This window comes from Pristis pectinata, chromosome 17, assembly GCF_009764475.1.
Source record: "Pristis pectinata isolate sPriPec2 chromosome 17, sPriPec2.1.pri, whole genome shotgun sequence".
NCBI classification, from domain to species: Eukaryota; Metazoa; Chordata; class Chondrichthyes; order Rhinopristiformes; family Pristidae; genus Pristis; species Pristis pectinata.
The window spans coordinates 34,694,551-34,712,512 of record NC_067421.1 but is presented as its reverse complement, the minus strand read 5'-3'; the positions used below and the strand labels follow the sequence as shown (position 1 = coordinate 34,712,512).

The following is a 17,962-nucleotide window of genomic DNA, read 5'->3' as shown; positions in this document are numbered from 1 at the left end:
TCTTAGTGCCAATTAAGACTGGATAGTGTGTTTGCTCTGTGCTTATGTAAAGGTAGGAATTAGGGGAGATACCAACTGTTCCTTATATAACTATTTATTGGCTGTGAGTCTTAAAAGTAAAACTCTTGATCTTTTATAAATCTCAAGTGCCAACTTTTTCCAATTTTTGTTTCAGGATTCTAATGTTCTTCAGAACAGTCGTTGTTAGGGATGGAGAATATTACCATTTTCTCATATCATTATCCACATACCTTTATTATTGGTGTGTAAGTGACCACATAAGATATAGTAAAATGAGTTGCCATAAATCCTTCAATGATGCACACTTTTGATCAGTTCTGGAAGATTATGATACAAAAGTTGGCCAGATCTCCTCTATGGTTCTTCAGTAACACAGAGGTACCCTTAACCTGCACCTCAACTTACAGCAACTGGACTGAGTTGATAACACTCCATCAACATGATAGGACCTAAGTCCACAATCAGAGAGGAAAGGAGACATTCAGTTTCTGTCAGTGATGTGGAAGAGTGTTCCGGTTCGGTTCCCTTATACAATGTGATGGACTATGACTTCACGATCTACCTTGTTGTGACCTTGCACCTTATTGCACTGCACTTTCTCTGTAGCTGTGACATTTTACTCTGGACTGTTATTGTTTTTACCTGTACTACATCAATGCACTCCGTACTAACTCAATGTAACTGCACTGTGTAATGAATTGACCTGTACGATCGGCTTACAAGACAAGTTTTTCACTGTACCTCAGTATAAGTGACAATAATAAACCAATACCAATACCAATACTGCTTCTCACTTTACAGCAGATTTCACCTCCAAAAGAAGGTTAATTCGAATAAGTGGTGCTGGTGAGCCACGGACAACCACTCTTGAGGGAGGGCAGCAGTACCAGAGGTGCTTTCTCTCGGACAACATGTTAAAATGAGGCCCCATCTCCCATCTGCCCTCTCAGTCGGCTGGAAAAGGTCCAGCGACTTTATTTTGAAAAAGAGCGGGGGAATTATCCCTGGTGACCTGACAGATACTTATCACCAAGCGACGTTGTAAAATCCACATTGCAAGAGGGGCAACTCTTCTCATGTTTTGTCTTTCTCTCAGGACAGAGCGAGAGGCCATTCTGCCCACTGACACTCTACCACCTCTCAGAGCAATCACCACTCCCACCCCCACCCCACCCCCACCATTTCCCTCTACCTACTTTTCTCTCACATGCCCATCAACACCCCCCTTCATTTTCTTACCACCTACCCATATGAGGGGTAACTTATAGCGGCCAATTAACTTCCCAACCAGCATGTCTTTGGCATGAGGGAAAAGACCAGTCCACCTGAGGGAGACCCATGCAGGTACAGAGAGGACGTGTGAACTCCACATAGTGCCAGGGGTCAGGATTAACCCCGGGTCGCTCGAACTGTGAGGCAGCAGCACCATCTGCGATGCCAACGTGCCACTACAAAATAGCACAAAATGACCTCAAAATTAGCTGTAAAGTCATAGAGAGATACAGCATTGAAACAGATCCTTTGGCCCACCAAGACTCCGAGACATCTTCAAAGGGCCAGGAAAGCTATTACAGAGCTATGTCTGCCTCCTCATCTTTTATTATGAGTTCTAACTGTGCTGCTGTCAAACTTATTTATTTTATCCCACTGGAAGGACTCACCAGAAGAAGGTCGACTTTCTCCTGGCAAGGATTTTTGGAACGTAAGTATATTTTATGGACACGTGGAAAGACTGCTCTTGTCCTGTCCTAGTCTCAACATTCGTGGAAACCGTTTCCCATTCTCCCCAACACCAGTTCTCGACACACAGTTCTGGTCACTTCTGGCCACCATTACAGCGTTAGTAATGCGACACAATCACATTGAGTTTCTCCCCATTATCTCTGGCTGGTGGGAAGTAGCTGAGAGGGCACCGGTCCTTTCCCCAAATCACCCAGGAGGGATAGAAGTTCATCCCTGGTTGCAAATACTAAACTCACAACATATGGTGTGCTGTGGGCTCCATTCTAGTCCTGAGGTTGTCGTCAGTGGAATGAAATTTTGGAACCGGACTCCAACATCCAGCTGCTCCAGCACTGCGTGATTTGCCCTTGTGGCCAGCATGAAGTCCCACCCCACCGCAGTCAGGCATTTACCTATTGTAAGGCTTCAGCGTCAAGCCAGTTCTCGTCCTTGCTCAACAGCCCCACGCCCAACCTTGATCTCAAAGCTCGGTGGTGGGATTGTGGTTGGGGAGATACCAAAGCCAACTGTATTCCCCACACTGCTGTCGAAGAATCAAACCTGGGATCTTCTTGAAGCCTTCACCAGCTCAGCCAGAGAAGCAGGGACAGCCTCTCCCATTCCTTTCTTCCCTACCCCTTTGACCAAGCCGTATCCTTGCATCATCTCTGTTTCTTATTGCCAGGGTTTGTTTGATAATTACTCTTGGCAAAGCTCCTTGGGTCAGTTTACCACATTCAGACTGCTACTACACAAATGCAAGCTGTTCCTGTTGATGCTTGCTTTATTTTCCTCGTCTGACTGGCCGTTTGAGATTTTTCCCCCAGTAACTTACAGAAGACTGCCAAGGTGAAATAAGTCCGAATGTGGCCATCAGACTTTAAGGTGGGGAGAAAATAGTGCAAATTCCTCGTGAGGGCGGAGGTGACTAATGAGCCATTCAACCTGTAGGAACTGCATAGATTAAAGTAACACAGGAGAGTGGTCTGGTACCTGGATTCCTTCCACCTTGTATTCCTCCTGCTCCGATTTCAGGGTCAACTCGATCAACAGTTGCTGCAGCTTCTCGTTACAGTAATTAATACAGAACTGCTCGAAACTGGAGAGAAAGAAATCATTCATTCAGTGGAGATAGGACAAGGTTTCATTTAAGTTTTCTTATCTGTCTGACGTTGGCATCTCCCTCTGTTCTCCCAGCCTCCCGTTAGACATTACTTGAACTCAGATAGCAATCCACTGCCTTTAACATCTGTGGAATGAGCCACCCCTTCATTTCATTCTTCCCTCCGCTCAGCAGCTCCCACGTACATGTGCTTGTGTGCGGGTGGGCATGCGCGTCATGCGTGTCTATATGTGTATCTGTGTTTGTGTATGTGCTTGTGTGTTTTTGTGTGTTAGCTGTGAGTGTGTGTACTTGGGTGTGAGTATGTGTGTGCATGCATGTGTGTGTATGCTTATATGTGTGTATGCCTGTGTGTGTGTCTGTGTGTGTCTGTGTGTGTGTGTGTGTGTTACCTGTGTGTGTGTTATCTGTGTGTGTGTATGTGTGTGTGTGTGTCTGTGTATGTCTGTGTGTGTGTTATCTGTGTGTGTGTGTGTTACCTGTGTGTGTATGTGTGTGTGTTATCTGTGTGTGTGTGTGTATGTGTGTGCATGCATGGGTATGTATGTGTGTGTGTATGTATGTGTGTGTGTCTGTGAATGTTTTCTACGTGTGTCTGTGTGTATGTATGTGTGTGCGTTATTTGTGTATGTGTGTGTATGTATGTATGTGTGTGTTATGTGTGTGTGTGTGTGTGACACACAATGTGTGTGAGACAGAGTGTGCGCGCGCGCGCGTGTGTGTGTGTGTCTGACTCCTTATTTTGACTTTTTCCCTTCCCAGTTTTCCCATTTCTACCCTGTTGCTCCCTCTCACATTAGAACATGTTCCAAGCCAACAGGCCTCCAACACTTTGTCTAAATGACTGTACATTCTATATAAGCTTATGGAGTGGTGTCTGGCTATTTGGCTGTAGGGGCAGCACATGTAACCCACCTCTCAGCATTAGCTGATGCCCCCAGGTGTGCATTTTCCAGGCCCAGTCACTGAAGAACATTCAGGAGTAAAACACCAAACTGATTTTTCTTCCTCTCTCTCACCCAGAGGTTGCTGAGGCCAGACACAGCATCCTGTCTTCACTCTGCTGTGCTCCGGGCACTGGGGATTCCTGCTTCAGTTGGCTCAGTTGCAAACTGAGGCTCCGTGGTGACAGGAGTGATCAAGTAAGGCGATGGAGTCAAGTGTTCAATGATTACAGGATTACAGTTACTCCCACAGTTAATTTATCATGACCAGCCATGTTTACCGGTGTCATGTTCACTGGATTAGTGAGAGGATACACTCAGCCCTGTTGCTATTGGACAGGTGACAGTTGTATGAAGATAAGATACCAGCAACTCTCGCAGAAAAGATTCACGGGAACGTTGCCTGGATTGGAGAGCTTGAGTTATACAGAGAGATTGGATAAACTAGGACTATTTTCCCTGGAGCGAAGGAGGCTGAGGGGTGAGTTTACAGAGATTTATAAAATGATGAGAGATATATAAGATTTCTTTATTAGTCACATGTACATCGAAACACACAGTGAAATGTATCTTTTGCGTAGAGTGCTCTGGGGGCAGCCCGCAAGTGTTGCCACACTTCCGGCGCCAACATAGCATGCCCACAACTTCCTAACACCCTATGTCTTTGGAATGTGGGAGGAAACCGGAGCACCCGGAGGAAACCCATGAAGACACGGGGAGAACGTACAAACTCCTTACAGACAGTGGCCGGAATTGAACCCAGGTCGCTGGCGCTGTAATAGTGTTATGCTAACCGCTACACTACCATGCCGACAATGGTAGGGGAGTCTAAAATTAGAGAGCATGGGTTAAAGGTGAGAGAGAAGGGGATCTGAGAGGCAACTTTTTCACACAGAAGGTGGTGAGTATATGGAACAAGCTGCCAGAGGAGGTAGTAGAGGCAGGTACAATTATGACATTTATAAACCATTTGGACAGGTACATGGACAAGAAAGGTTTAGAAGGATATGGGCCAAATGCAGGCAAACAGTCATCTTGGTCAGCATGGACAAGTTGGGCCAAAAGGCCTATTTCTGTGCTAAAAAAGAGGCAGCAAAGACACCAAAATAATAGTGAGCGCTAGTCTGAAGTATCTAAGATGGCAATGCATTGGGACCTGCAGGATTTCTAAAGGAATGTTTTGGATACTGGAAACTTAGATCTACTGTTCACTACACTAGTCAATCCATCAAAGCCCTACACTAGTCCTAGGCTCCAGAAGTTGGAAGTCAAGGTTCTAAGCTCCATGTCAGAGAGAACAGGCCTTCCATATGTGCTTCTGAGTTAGCTTTGAACTCAGGTGTCAGAGATCAAAGTGCCTTATTACCCGTGTCCTTTCAACGATATCACTGACATTGTTTGTTGGAAAACACACGTCCGCCACCCAAAAGACCAATCCAGATCTGAGGGTAATGTCCTGATCCCACTTTCACAAATCCCCAATATTTGGCCAAGACTGGAGGTTAGCTCTTTGGCTAATGTCTGCCATTTTGTATAGTTATTTGGTCCCAGGTGAATTGATTGTAGGGACGGACAATGGTGAACGATGGGTGTTACTCAACTGACCATTCATTATGTTGATTTCTCCTTTGATTGACCTCAATTGGATGGAGAATCTGTCTGGTGTTTTGTGCCACGTCTCAGAATTAAAATGATACCTTTCTGTACAACTTAGAATGTGCTCATTATCTCATTTTAAAAATAAATTTCCCATGACAAATGGATTTTAGGTTAGTTGGATAACTTCAGAATTTTTCCATGTCAATGTGAAAAGAGCAGAGGAGTTTAGTTACTCTGGAGCTAAAGAGAACATATTCATTTGGTCATGAAACTACTTCTTCATAGGACCATAGAACAGTACAGTGCAGAAGGAGGCTATTCAGCCCATCAGATCTTTCAAAGAGTAATCTAGCTGATCCTTGCCCTTGCTCCTGATCCCTCCGCTGCTTTGTTTCCTCCTGGTATCCTCCTGAGTACAGATTTGAGCTAATGTATTGGGTGGGACCGTCAACTGCACCAGCAAGGGTAGCACATGTCATCAGTAACTAGTGACGGGATTACTCGCAGAATCAACTTCTACCCCAGGAGGGAATTTGCATCAGTTTCACAAATCTCCGTAATGGTGTGGAGCAGCCTGGCGAACTGATTAAGTAGCACGTTAATTGAGTTGCACTTGAGTTATTGTCTGCTGCAGGGTCTGCTCAAAAGTGACAAAAAATGGGATAAAAGAAGGCATAACTGCAAGTGAAGTGTTTCTCCTGAGCTTGACACCTTGGAAATTGGTGGTGAATTTGTGGAACTCCTTGCCACGTACAGCAGTGGAAGCCAGATCAGTGGGGGCGTTCAAGGAGGAGATAGATAGATATCTAAATAGTCAGGATATCAAGGGATATGGGGATAAGGCCGGTAATTGGGATTAGAATAGTTTTTTTTTTCTTCTTCTTCTTCCCCCATTCCCCATTTCTCATTTCTATTTCCCTTTCCTTGGAGCAGACTCGATGGGCCAAATGGCCTGCTTCTGCTCCCTTGTCTTGTGATCTTGTGATGTGGTGCATCTCAAAGTTCTTACCTGTTGATATCAAAGACTTCAAATCCGTAGATATCCAATAGTCCAATCACTGTTTTTCTGCTGGGGTCCTATGATAAAGTGAATGGAAATCATGAATCCCTCCTAGTCTCTCACTGAAGATAGTTCAGAGTTAAAATCAGGGGCTAGGAACTGAGATTCGGTTTGTCATCTCAGCTTGGGATGAGGGGGATGGAGGTTACAAATATCCAAACAACAGTGGTCATTCTCCTGAAGGTTGTGCCCTAGACTGGTGGGGAGAAGAGACTGTGTTATTGTGTATCAAGCACTTGGAGGGAGCTCCAGTCTGACGCACACGTAAAGAGATTCATCTCCAGTGGCCTGCATTACTCTGTGTCTTAGGCTAAATAGGTGGCAGCACCTCCCTTTAATGGACTCATTGACTTCAGTGCTAATGTTTCTGTTTTGTGCAGGCAATCAAAGACAGACTTTTACCTCAGAGGCAAAAGAGATGACAGAGTATAGTATTAATGGTAGGAGTCTTGGCAGTGTGGAGGATCAGAAGGATCTTGGGGTCCGAGTCCATAGGACGCTCAAAGCAGCTGCACAGGTTGACTCTGTGGTTAAGAAGGCGTATGGTGTATTGTCCTTCATCAATCAGGGAATTGAATTTAGGAGCCGAGAGGTAATGTTGCAGCTATATAGGACCCTGGTCAGACCCCACTTGGAGTATTGTGCTCAGTTCTGGTCGCCTCACTATAGGAAGGATGTGGAAGCCATAGAAAGGGTGCAGAGGAGATTTACCAGGATGCTGCCTGGAATGCGGAACATGCCTTATGAAAACAGATTGAGTGAACTCGGCCTTTTCTCCTTGGAGCGACGGAGGATGAGGGGGGACCTGATAGAGGTGTATAAGATGATGAGAGGCATTGATTGTGTGGATAGTCAGAGGCTTTTTCCCAGGGCTGAAATGGTTGCCACAAGAGGACACAGGTTTAAGGTGCTGGGGAGTAGGTATGGAGGAGATGTCAGGGGTAAGTTTTTTATTCAGAGAGTGGTGAGTGCGTGGAATGGGCTGCCGGCAGTGATGGTGGAGGCGGATACGATGGGGTCTTTCAAGAGACTTTTGGATAGGTACATGGAGTTGAGAAAAATAGAGGGCTATGGGTAAGCCTAGTAATTTCTAAGGTAGGGACATGTTCAGCACAGCTTTATGGGCTGAAGGGCCTGAATTGTGCTGTAGGTTTTCTATGTTTCTATGTTTCTCAGAGCTCCAAGCAGAAAAACTTTCTACTGCAAAACCTTACTCCCCACACACCCCACCTTTGGACAACACAATGAAGCAATCAATCGAGTAGGCCTTGACATTCAATCTCGGCCAGTAATGTTCTACACCAGCAGCAGTACTAGCATCAACATTAGCTCCATCCATGTTAGCAACACTTAACTGAGGATGAATTTCTGGGCCATAAGATATTTTTATAAAAAGTGCTCCTTACTTGATTAGCTAGTGATCTGTTGATCTTGTTAACGAGCCAAGTAAACGTGCGTCCATAAATAGCTTTTGCTAGTGCATCCCGTGCACAAAAGGCCTGTTCCACAGTCAGTGGACTCAACACCTTCCAAAACAACAAAACGTGCATTAATTTCCATTTAAGCAGTGAGATTTCTTCTTCCTTTCACATTTTCTTTTTGATTTTGCTTGTCCCTTATTCTTTAATAATAACATTACTATTATTATTATTGGTTTATTATTTGTCACATGTATGAGCTACAGTGAAAAACCTTTACGTGCGTGCCATCCAGACCGATCATGCCATACACAGGTAGATTGAGATCGTAAAAAGAAAAACAGAATGTCGAATATAGTGTTAAAGAGAAAGTGCAGTGCAGGTAGACAAACAAAGTGCAAGGGCCATGACAATGTAGATTGGGAGATCGAGAGTTTATCTTTTAGCATATGAGTGGTCTGTTCAAGAGTTTGATACCAGCGGGATAGGAAATGTCCTTGAGTCTGGTGGTACATGTGCTCATGCTTTTGTATCTAAATAAACATCTCAATTTAAAATAAGAACGATTAGGATAAATTGCCACCAAGTAAAGCAGTGGTGTGATGACTATAATCCTGATCCTCAGCTTCATGGGACTGAGTTAAGACAAAAGCTGGCAACCCCTGATAGATCTGTCCAGCTCCTGTTAGTTGGCTGTTACCCACACGAATACGGTCCCAGAGACAGAGGTAGGAAGGGCGACCTTGTTTCTGACAGGAAGTGTGTCACTTGCCATACTGGATAAGAACAAATGAGAGACGATATTTACTCACACCTGAACCAGGTGTTAACCTGACAAAGGACCTGAAGTGTTAATTCTGATTCTCTTTCTATTCCCTCTCACGGAATTGCCGATTTGTGTTGTGCCTGATATCTTAACTTTATTCCTCATCCGAACAGGCGCCCCAGTTGTAGGCAATAGAGGTTGCTGGGTAATGACCAAGAGCAGGGAAAGTGGTTTCCACCTCAGTCTTTGCTGGTAAGATGCTGCCTGACTTGTTGAGTATTTTTAGCATTTTCTGTTTTATTTCAGATTTTCAGCATCTGCATATTTTTGATTTCTGTAGATGTTTGCCTATTTCTCTCTAAGGCTTCAATACAATCCTAGGCTACAGTCAGGGAAACCAAGGCTAGGGATGGGCCCTGTGATGTGGAAGGTTACATAGCTGACGGTGACGGTGGAGCAGATGAGTGTTCTTCCATTCCCCACATTAAATGAACCAGGATGCCAGAAATTCCATCATTGCATGAAGAGTCATCGGTGCACAGATTACATTTTGAAAAAAGGATACCGAACAGGAAAACCCTGAGCTCATCTGGGCTGCTACTGGATGGTGAGGGGGACATCAGATCTTCGAGACCTTATAGAATGTCATTTCATGCCCAAGTAACCTGTTGCTGTAAAAATGTTATTAGAGTCTGGTGACGGGTGTGGAACCATAATCACAGTCAGCCACGTCCTCTAATGTGGCATATCTGTGGTAGAGTCAGGACTATTCCATTCAACATGCTGCTTTTCACTGAATCTGATATTCTCCTCCTTTTCTCTGCTACCTCCCTTTCACGGAATCGCCGATTTTTGTGTCTGATATCTTCACTTTATTCCTCATCCCAGCAGACGCCCCAGTTGTAGGCAGTAGAGGTTGCTGGGTAATGGCCAGGAACAGGGAAAGTGATTTCCACCACAGTCTCTGCTGGTAAGACCCAACCTGGAGACTTAGTGATCATGACAGCTCAGTGCACTTACCTGCTGGGCCACCATGGGGATATAGTAGCACTGGAGTTAAGATACAAGACTAATATCTACAAGCCTAGTCCACAGACATGTGATTGAACCCCATCGCAATTGCTTTAACTGAAAAGATTGTGGATTACCAGAACTCAACTGGATTGCTAATTTCCTATTTGACTATTTTGACATCAGACCCGGAGGAATCTGACTACGTCTGAAATGGCCCTGCAAGTCTCTTAATCCGAGGCTAATGAGGGATGGACAATAAATGCTGGTCTTGTCAGAAGGGTTTACAAATTAAAACAAAAGACACCACTTTAATATCTTCCTAGCATTCAAAATTCTGTTAGGGGCTCTAGATGTTTCATTCACTATTCTCAAGCACTTACATTCACTGCCTCTGCTTTAATTGACCTGAAACATTAACCCTGTTTCCCTCTCCACAGATACTGCTTGTCTTGATGAGTATTTTCTGTTTATATTCTGGATCTCCAGCACCTGCCTCTTGTTAGACTCCAGCAACAGTTTCTGAAGCTATTCATGTGTTACCTCTTCAGCTTTTGCTTCAATCTTCTTGTGGGTCAGACCCTCTTGCAGGACCAAGACGTGCACACCCAGCAGCTGTAGACAAACCATGAAGAAAAGAGAAGTGAAGCACACCATTAGTATAGACAGACTGAGGCTCATTGCCTCAAGAATCACACGAACACAAGAAAATAGGAGCAGGAGGAGCCCTCCTGGTCTCTCGAGCCTGCCTTACCATATAATACCATCATAGCTGATCTGCCTCAGGCCTCAACTCCACTTCTTGGCCAAGTCCCCATAGCTCTCAATTCCCCGAATTTTGTCTATCCACTTCTCCTTAAATACTTCCAATGTCCAGTCTCCACAATCCTCCAGAGTCGAGATTTCCAGAGATTCACCACTCCTTGTGAGAAAAAATTCCTACACACCTCTGTTTTAAATGACAGTGCTTTCTTGTAGCAGTTAGCGTAACACTATCACAGCGCCCGGAGTTTGTATGTTCTCCCTATGTGTCTGTGTGGGTTTCCTCAGGGAGCTCTGGTTTCCTCCCACATTCTAAAAAAAAGGACATACAGGTTAGGAGTTGTGGGCGTGCCATGTTGGCGCTGGAAGAGCAGCGGCACTTGCGGGCTGCCCCTAGCACGTTCTCAGTAACGCAAAAAGATGCATTTCACTGTGTGTTTCGATGTGCATGTGACAAATAAATAAATATCTTATCTTACTTATGTTGTCAGTATGACCCCTTGTTCAAAACTCTCCAACTAGTAGAAATGTCTTAATATCTACCCTGTCCTGCCCCCGTATGATCGTATGTGTTTCAATAAGATCACCCCTCATTCTTCTAAACTCTAAAGAATACAGATCTAATTTCTTGATCCCTCTCATCCTGGGAATTAGCTTATTGAATCTCTATTGGACCTCCTCCAATGGCTGCATTCACTTTCCTGAATAAGGGGACCAAAACTGTGCACAGTACTCCAGATGTGGTCTCACCAGTGCCCTGTACAATTATAACTATACTTCCCTATTTCCTCCCAATAAAGCCCAATCAACCATTTGCCTTCCTGACTACTTGCTGATATGCTTGCTCCTTTCCTATCCTCCACTCATTTGCAATCTCTCTCCACTTGAGTAATAATCCGCCTTTTGATTCCTCCGACCAAAGTGCATGACCTCGCACTTTCCCGCATTGAACACGATTAGACAAGTTGTCACCCACTCTCTCGACCCAACATACCTTGTTGCAGAGCCCAAAAATCCTCATTGCAAAATGACCCAGCCTGAAAAAGACCCATTTATTCTGACTTTCTCTCTTCTATGTGATAATTAGTCTTCAATCCATTCTAACACACTTCCCCCAATACCGTGAACCCTTTCTTTATGCAGCAGCCTTTTATGTGGCACCTTATCAACAGGTTATTTCACATCACAGACTATCCAATATTTCCTTCCCACCTCCACATGCCATTTACTTACAGCCTGTGTTCACCACACACACATCCCAGACTACTTTCTTTCTGCCTTCCCTTGTACCAGGATACTGAAGCCAACTGTAGCACCCACCGTGACATCAGATGGTTCAGCACAGGCCAGGAGTCATGCCCAGAACGTCCTGCCCTCTGTCGGACTCAGCTTCAGAAAGGAAAATGCCTGAGGCTAATTGGCTATTGGCCAAGGCCATCACAGTTCCTTGCCATCGAGTCGTACAGTGGAGAAACGGTCCCTACTGCCCATTGCCAAGCCGAACATTCTGCCCATCTACACTAATCCTATTTGCCCGCATTAGGTCCATTTCCTTCGATGCCTTGCCTATCAAAGTGCCAGTCTAAATGCCTCTTAAACATTGTACCTGATTCTACCATCTCCTCTGGACCATGATCCAGATGTCAACCAGTGTCCATGTAAAGGATTTACCCCACTCTTCCCCTTTAAAACTCCTTCCTCTCACCTTAAACCTATGCCCTCTTGTTTTTGATACCCCTACCTTGGGAAAGGGGTTCTGTCTATCTACATAGGACAGAGTTCTTTATAAGATAAAATAAGATATCTTTATTAGTCACATGTACATCAAAACATGCAGTGAAATGCATCTTTTGCGTAGAGTGTTCTGGGGGCAGCCCGCAAGTGTCGCCACGCTTCCGGCGCCAACATAGCACGCCCACAACTTCCTAACCCTTTGGGAATGTGGGAGGAAACCCACGCAGACACGGTGAAGAATTGAACCCGGGTCACTCGCGCTGTAAAGCCTTATGCTAACCGCTACCCTACCATGCCTGCCTAGATACTAGATCTGCAGTGAACTAAACAGTGCCATGCTGCATATTGAGATATTTACCTGTGTACTACTGCTTTTTACAATAAATTAAGCAGATTAGGAATGTTCTTACCACAAATATAGGAGCAAGAATTCAGCTCCTCAAACTCATCCCTCTGTTCAACCAAATCTTGGCTGATGCAGATCTGCCTACATGACTCCATTACCAATAAAGGTTCTAAAATCTCTGTTCTGATAATTGACCCCAATCTTCAACCAGTGTTTGTGTGAAGAAATACTTCCTGAATGATTTGGCCCTAATTTTAAGGTTCTGGCCCCTTACTTTGCACTCATTTCCCTCTATCTCTCTGCCCTGACAGCTTTACCTTGGAAATCCATCTGATTTGCTTGTCAACGGTGATGTTGGCACGTCCTTGGTTGTCTGCAATGAACTGGATGTTTCCCATGTGCAGAACACTGGCAATTATCCCCAGCAGGTTCTGTGGGCAGAGGCAAGTTATCAGCACTCGAAGAGATGCCAGGGGATTGAAGATTAATTATTGTTATCAAGAGATGGCTGCTTGAGCTCACCAGACATCATCACGTCTTTGAACCTGATCACTCAGTGATGAGTAATAATGACCAATATTAGATATCAGGATTTATTGGCTGTGTGTGTTGGTCTTTAGAATGTCCCCCAGCATGATCAAAGCACCACCTACAATGAAGTCCATTATGTAAACAAATGTGATGGCTACCTTGTAGTTGACAATGAAGAAAAAGTATTGAGGAGATGAATACTGGGAGCCCTCCCTACTCTTTGAATATCAGCAACGAATGTTTAGGATTAATTGCAGCAACAGCCTCAGCTTAATGGGACAGATCTTATAGAGAACTGAAGGTAGGTATCTGTCTTACTGCTGACGTAATTCACAGCAACTTTGAAATTTTGAAGTGAGTGTCCAAATTGCAAAGTCACAGTCACTGCTCACGGTACTTTTCCTGAGTTTGCTCTGTGTTGGACTTCTCATGTGAGTAGTTATGGAAATTCTACTCAAATAAATTGTGTCAGGTCAGATCTGGAGCAGAGACAGCTTCCCCATTTAACTTAAATGGAGGAGAATGGCTGTGAGGATCTCAGGTAATGTTTTAACATTTTAAGATTTTTTTTGATAAGTACTTGTGAGTATTTAAATGTTTACGATGTTGATTTAAAAAAAAACAATTTTAACATTTAGTGGTTTGAATGGTCGGAAACATTCTAAGATTTGATGATTTGCCAAGCAGAGCTGTGATGTAGCCGGTTGTCAGTTTAATTGGTTTACTATTATCACATGTACCAAGATACAGTGAGAAGTTTTGTTTGCGTGCCATCCAGACAGATCATTCCAAACTTAAGTACATTGAGGTAGTACAAAAGACAAAACAATAGCAGAATGCAGAATCTAGTGTTACAGGTACAGAGTAAGTGCAGTGCAGGTAGACAACTAAGGTGCAAGGGCCATGAAGAGGTAAATTGTGAGATCAATGGTTCATCTTTATCCAGCTGCTTTGGAGGGAGGGCTTGTTGTGGTGAGCCCTGCCCATCAGACGATGCTGCCTATGTCAGTCAACAAATAGGGTCTTGCTGCAACAAGTAACCACTGAGAGAACTGCACATGCTAAGTGCAATTTATGTTGTACATCAGCAGTGAATGCAAGCAATGCATTGTTGATTCAAATTCAGGGTCAACAGCTCATCCAAAGTGGAGTCCTGGCAACATTAATTTACTTTTAATAGGTTGAATCTGCAGCTCTGTGGAGAACAAAATGCAAGAGACTAAAACAACCTAAAGTATTGACACTAAAGCGACAAAGTACAGAACAGAGACAGAATGGTGCTGGCCACAGATCAATGGTTAACGCAGAGATCTACCTACAGAAGCAGGGGTGTTATTACAGGACTGAACTATGTTAAGCAAATGTCAGACCATTCTGTACTGGAGGGAAAAGCTACTAGCAAGTCCTGGGAATGGGATTTGAACCACAAACTGTTTGCTCAGAGGCTGATTCTGAATAAGTGAGAGACACAACCACCTGCTAGCCACTGGGTTTGGGGGCAGTGTACATGCACCCGTTTACATCAATGGTGCTGAGGTCGAGAGGATTGAGAGCTTCAAGTCCCTAGGAGTGAACATCACCAATAGCCTGTTCTGGTCCAACCACATAGACACCACGACCAAGAAAGCTCACCAGTGCCTCTACTTCCTCAGGAGGCTAAAGAAATTTAGCATGTCCCCTTTGACACACACCAACTTTTATCAATGTGCCATAGAAAACATCCTATCTGGATGCATCACGGCTTGGTATGGAAACTACTCTGCATGAGACCACAAGAAACTGCAGGGAGTTGTAGACACAGCTCAGTGCATCACAGAAACCAACCTCCCCTCCATGGACTCTGTCTATACCTCTCACTGCCTTGGTGAAGCAGCCAACATAATCAAAGACCCCACCCACCCGGGTCATTCTCTCTTCTCCCCTCTCCCATCAGGCAGAAGATAAGGGAGCCTGAGGGCACGTACCACCAGGCTCAAGGACAGCTTCTATCCCACGGTGATAAGACTATTGAACGGATCCCTTATACAATGAGATGAACTCTTGACCTCACAATCTACCTCATTTGACCTTGCATCTTATTGTCTACCTGCAATGCACTTCCCTGTAGCTGTGACACTTTACTCTGTATTCTGTGATTGTTTTTACCCTGTACTACCTCAATGCACTGTGTAATGAATTGATCTGTATGAACGATATGCAAGACAAGCTTTTCACGGTACCTCGGTACAAGTGACAATAATAAACCAATACCAATACCAATACCAGTACCATCACCTCCAAGCCACACACTACCCTGCCATCAGAATGAAATCTCCTCAGAGACCATCTTTGGGAGCGCCATCCAATGCCTTCCAATTAACAACAAGTATGGTGGGGAATTGAAAGCCCATCAGCAATGCCCACAGCTGGAGAATGAATGAAAAACACTCACATCAATGTCGCTGTTGGTAAAATCAATCACAGACAATGCTTTTTGAACGGTGTTCCACCCACTTTTGTCATTGATGGAGCTCACTTTGGCACATTCACCCTATTGAGAGACAGCAAAAAGAAAATGTTTGTGACAGAAAACGTTGCAAAATCAAGACAGTAATTATTGGAAACTGCAGATCAACTTGAAGCTGAAGGCTCGGACCTGTAAAGGTGAAACGTTTAAGTACTGACGAATTTCTTCTTGTTGGGCAGTCTCTCAGAATCAAGGATGACTTACTTCCACTCTGGTTTTCTGTGTTTTGGAGCAACTAGTGAGATCAATATGGGAACCACAGACTCTTGCACATGCGGAGACACACGAGATTCTGCAGATGCTGGAATCTGGAGCAACACACACAGAGTGCTGGAGGAACTCAGCAGGTCAGGCAGCCTCCATGGAGGGAAATAAACAGTCGACGTTTCGGGTCGAGACCCTTCATCAGGACTGGAAAGGAAGGGGGCAGAAGCCAGAATAAGAAGGTGGGGGGAGGGGGAGGAGAACACGCAGGCAGGGGAGAGGTGAGTTCAGGTGATAGGCGAGTCCAGGTGAGAGGGGGAAGGTAGGTGGGTGGGGGAGGGGGAGAAGATGTAAATCGCTGAGAGGTGACAGGTAGAAGAGGCCAAGGGCTGAAGAAGGAGGAATCCGGTAGGAGAGGGCAGTGGACCATGGAATAAAGGATGGGGGAGGAGTGGCTGACAAGGTGGTCATGTGGGTTGTCTGTGAGGTGGTCTGCACCATCCACTGCTTACACTGGGTCTCCTGATGCACACACCAAGGTTCTCAATGTGTCTTCTCCACTTTGAGCAGTCATGGAGCAAAAATTCCCAGAGGTCAGCGGGGCTGTTGCATTTCTTCAAGGAGGTTCACGCACATCCTTGAATTTTGTTCTCTGTCCACCTGGTAATCTCTTCCCCTGACAAAGCTCAGAATAGACTGTCTATCCCAGGAGTCTAGTGTTAACGTGCAAACACACAGTAGGAACGTTCTACCTTGTCAGGGTTTCAAGTGTCTTCCTCTGATTCACAGATCTTTATTTGAAATAAAAAGAGAAAATGTTGAAAGGACTAAGCAGGTCAGGCAGCATTTATGGGAAGAGAAACAAAGTTTGTGTTTCAGGCCAAGGACCTTTCTTCAGAATGCATCCTTTGACCTGGAAGATTAACTCTGTTTCTCTTCCCACAGATGCAGCCTGACCTGCTGAGTGTTTCCAGCATCTTTTCTTTTTATTTCATGTTCCCTGCGTCTGCAGTTTTTTGGTCTGCGTTTTAAAGGTTGGACCTTTGACTCTGAAGGTTTCAGCCAATTGCCTTCGATGAGTCATCGAGAGCAGGAAGGATCCTTGTTCAAGGATGAAGTCTGTATTTGCTCTTTAGCGGTAACTGGGTGTGAAAGTACAGCCGCCGCTTGATGTTACACCAGATGTTTGGTTTTACTGATACTGATGGAATGAAATATGTGACAGCGACTTCAACCAACTAATGAGAAACCCATTACACTCTCAAAATGATCTCTATTCAGAGGGCGGTGATACCAGGGGGAGAAGAGAGGATCTTCTCCACACAACGGGCTGCCATGATATAGGAGGCACTGCCCAAAATGATCTTCAATTCCAGCAATGTTTTTTATATTTCAGAGTTGCATCATCTGCAATATTTTGTTTTTGGAGTGCCTGAAAGGAAGTAGAGATATTGGTTCCTTCAAAGAGTATTGGATATGTCGTTTAAAATGCAAAGATTGAAGAGCGGGGATGAACTCAAGAGGTCTTTGAAAGAGCTGGCACAAACATAAGGGGTTGAATGGCCTCATGCATTGCTGGGTAATTCCATGAATGTGGAAGGTGTTGGCAGGAAGGGGTAGAGGGTCTTCTTGGAGCAGGTTGGGTGTGACGTTAACTCCATCTAGGACGAGCACAAACAAGCCGACTTGATGCCGGGAAGCTCCAGCATAGAAACAGGCCCTTCGGTCCAACACGACCATGCCGGCCAAGATGCCCATCTAACCGAGTCCCACTTGTCTGGTCAAGGTAGTGCAGCAGCTAATGCTGTGTTTCTTACCTGGATAAGGTAGTGGTACAGCAGTGGGTTACGATCCAGACCCAACCAGCGAAGCAGCTCGTCCTCCCCTCCTTCCAGCAGCTGGTAGAAGATGTGAAAGTTGCGCTCTCCATGATTCTGGTGAGCCACTCTTGACTTCTCCAGGAGATAACTCAGGATGTGACCTCCAACCGGAGCTCCCTGGAAGAGAGTATTGTTTAGAGGTTGTGTTGTGAATACGCAGATAAAAAGGGGATGGAGCCCCAGGCACGGTAGTGTAGCGGTTAGCGTAATGCTATTACAGCGCCAGCGACCCGGGATCAATTCCGGCCGCTGTCTGTAAGGAGTTTATACGTTCTTCCCGTGTCTGCGTGGGTTTCCTCTAGGTGCTCCGGTTTCCTCCCACATTTCAAAGATGT

General features: G+C 44.9%; 1 protein-coding gene across 1 annotated transcript in view; it reads right to left on the bottom strand.

Moving 5' to 3' along the window:
- myo1ha (myosin IHa) overlaps positions 1-17,962 on the bottom strand; it is an 81,299-nt gene that overhangs the window by 41,164 nt on the left and 22,173 nt on the right. The window contains exons 6-12 of the mRNA XM_052031981.1: positions 17,565-17,744; positions 15,469-15,567; positions 12,824-12,937; positions 10,208-10,279; positions 7,876-7,995; positions 6,419-6,486; positions 2,737-2,842 (exon numbers count right to left, since the gene is read on the bottom strand). Coding sequence (XP_051887941.1) covers positions 2,737-2,842; positions 6,419-6,486; positions 7,876-7,995; positions 10,208-10,279; positions 12,824-12,937; positions 15,469-15,567; positions 17,565-17,744 — 759 coding nt within the window. The remainder of the gene's footprint in view (positions 1-2,736; positions 2,843-6,418; positions 6,487-7,875; positions 7,996-10,207; positions 10,280-12,823; positions 12,938-15,468; positions 15,568-17,564; positions 17,745-17,962) is intronic.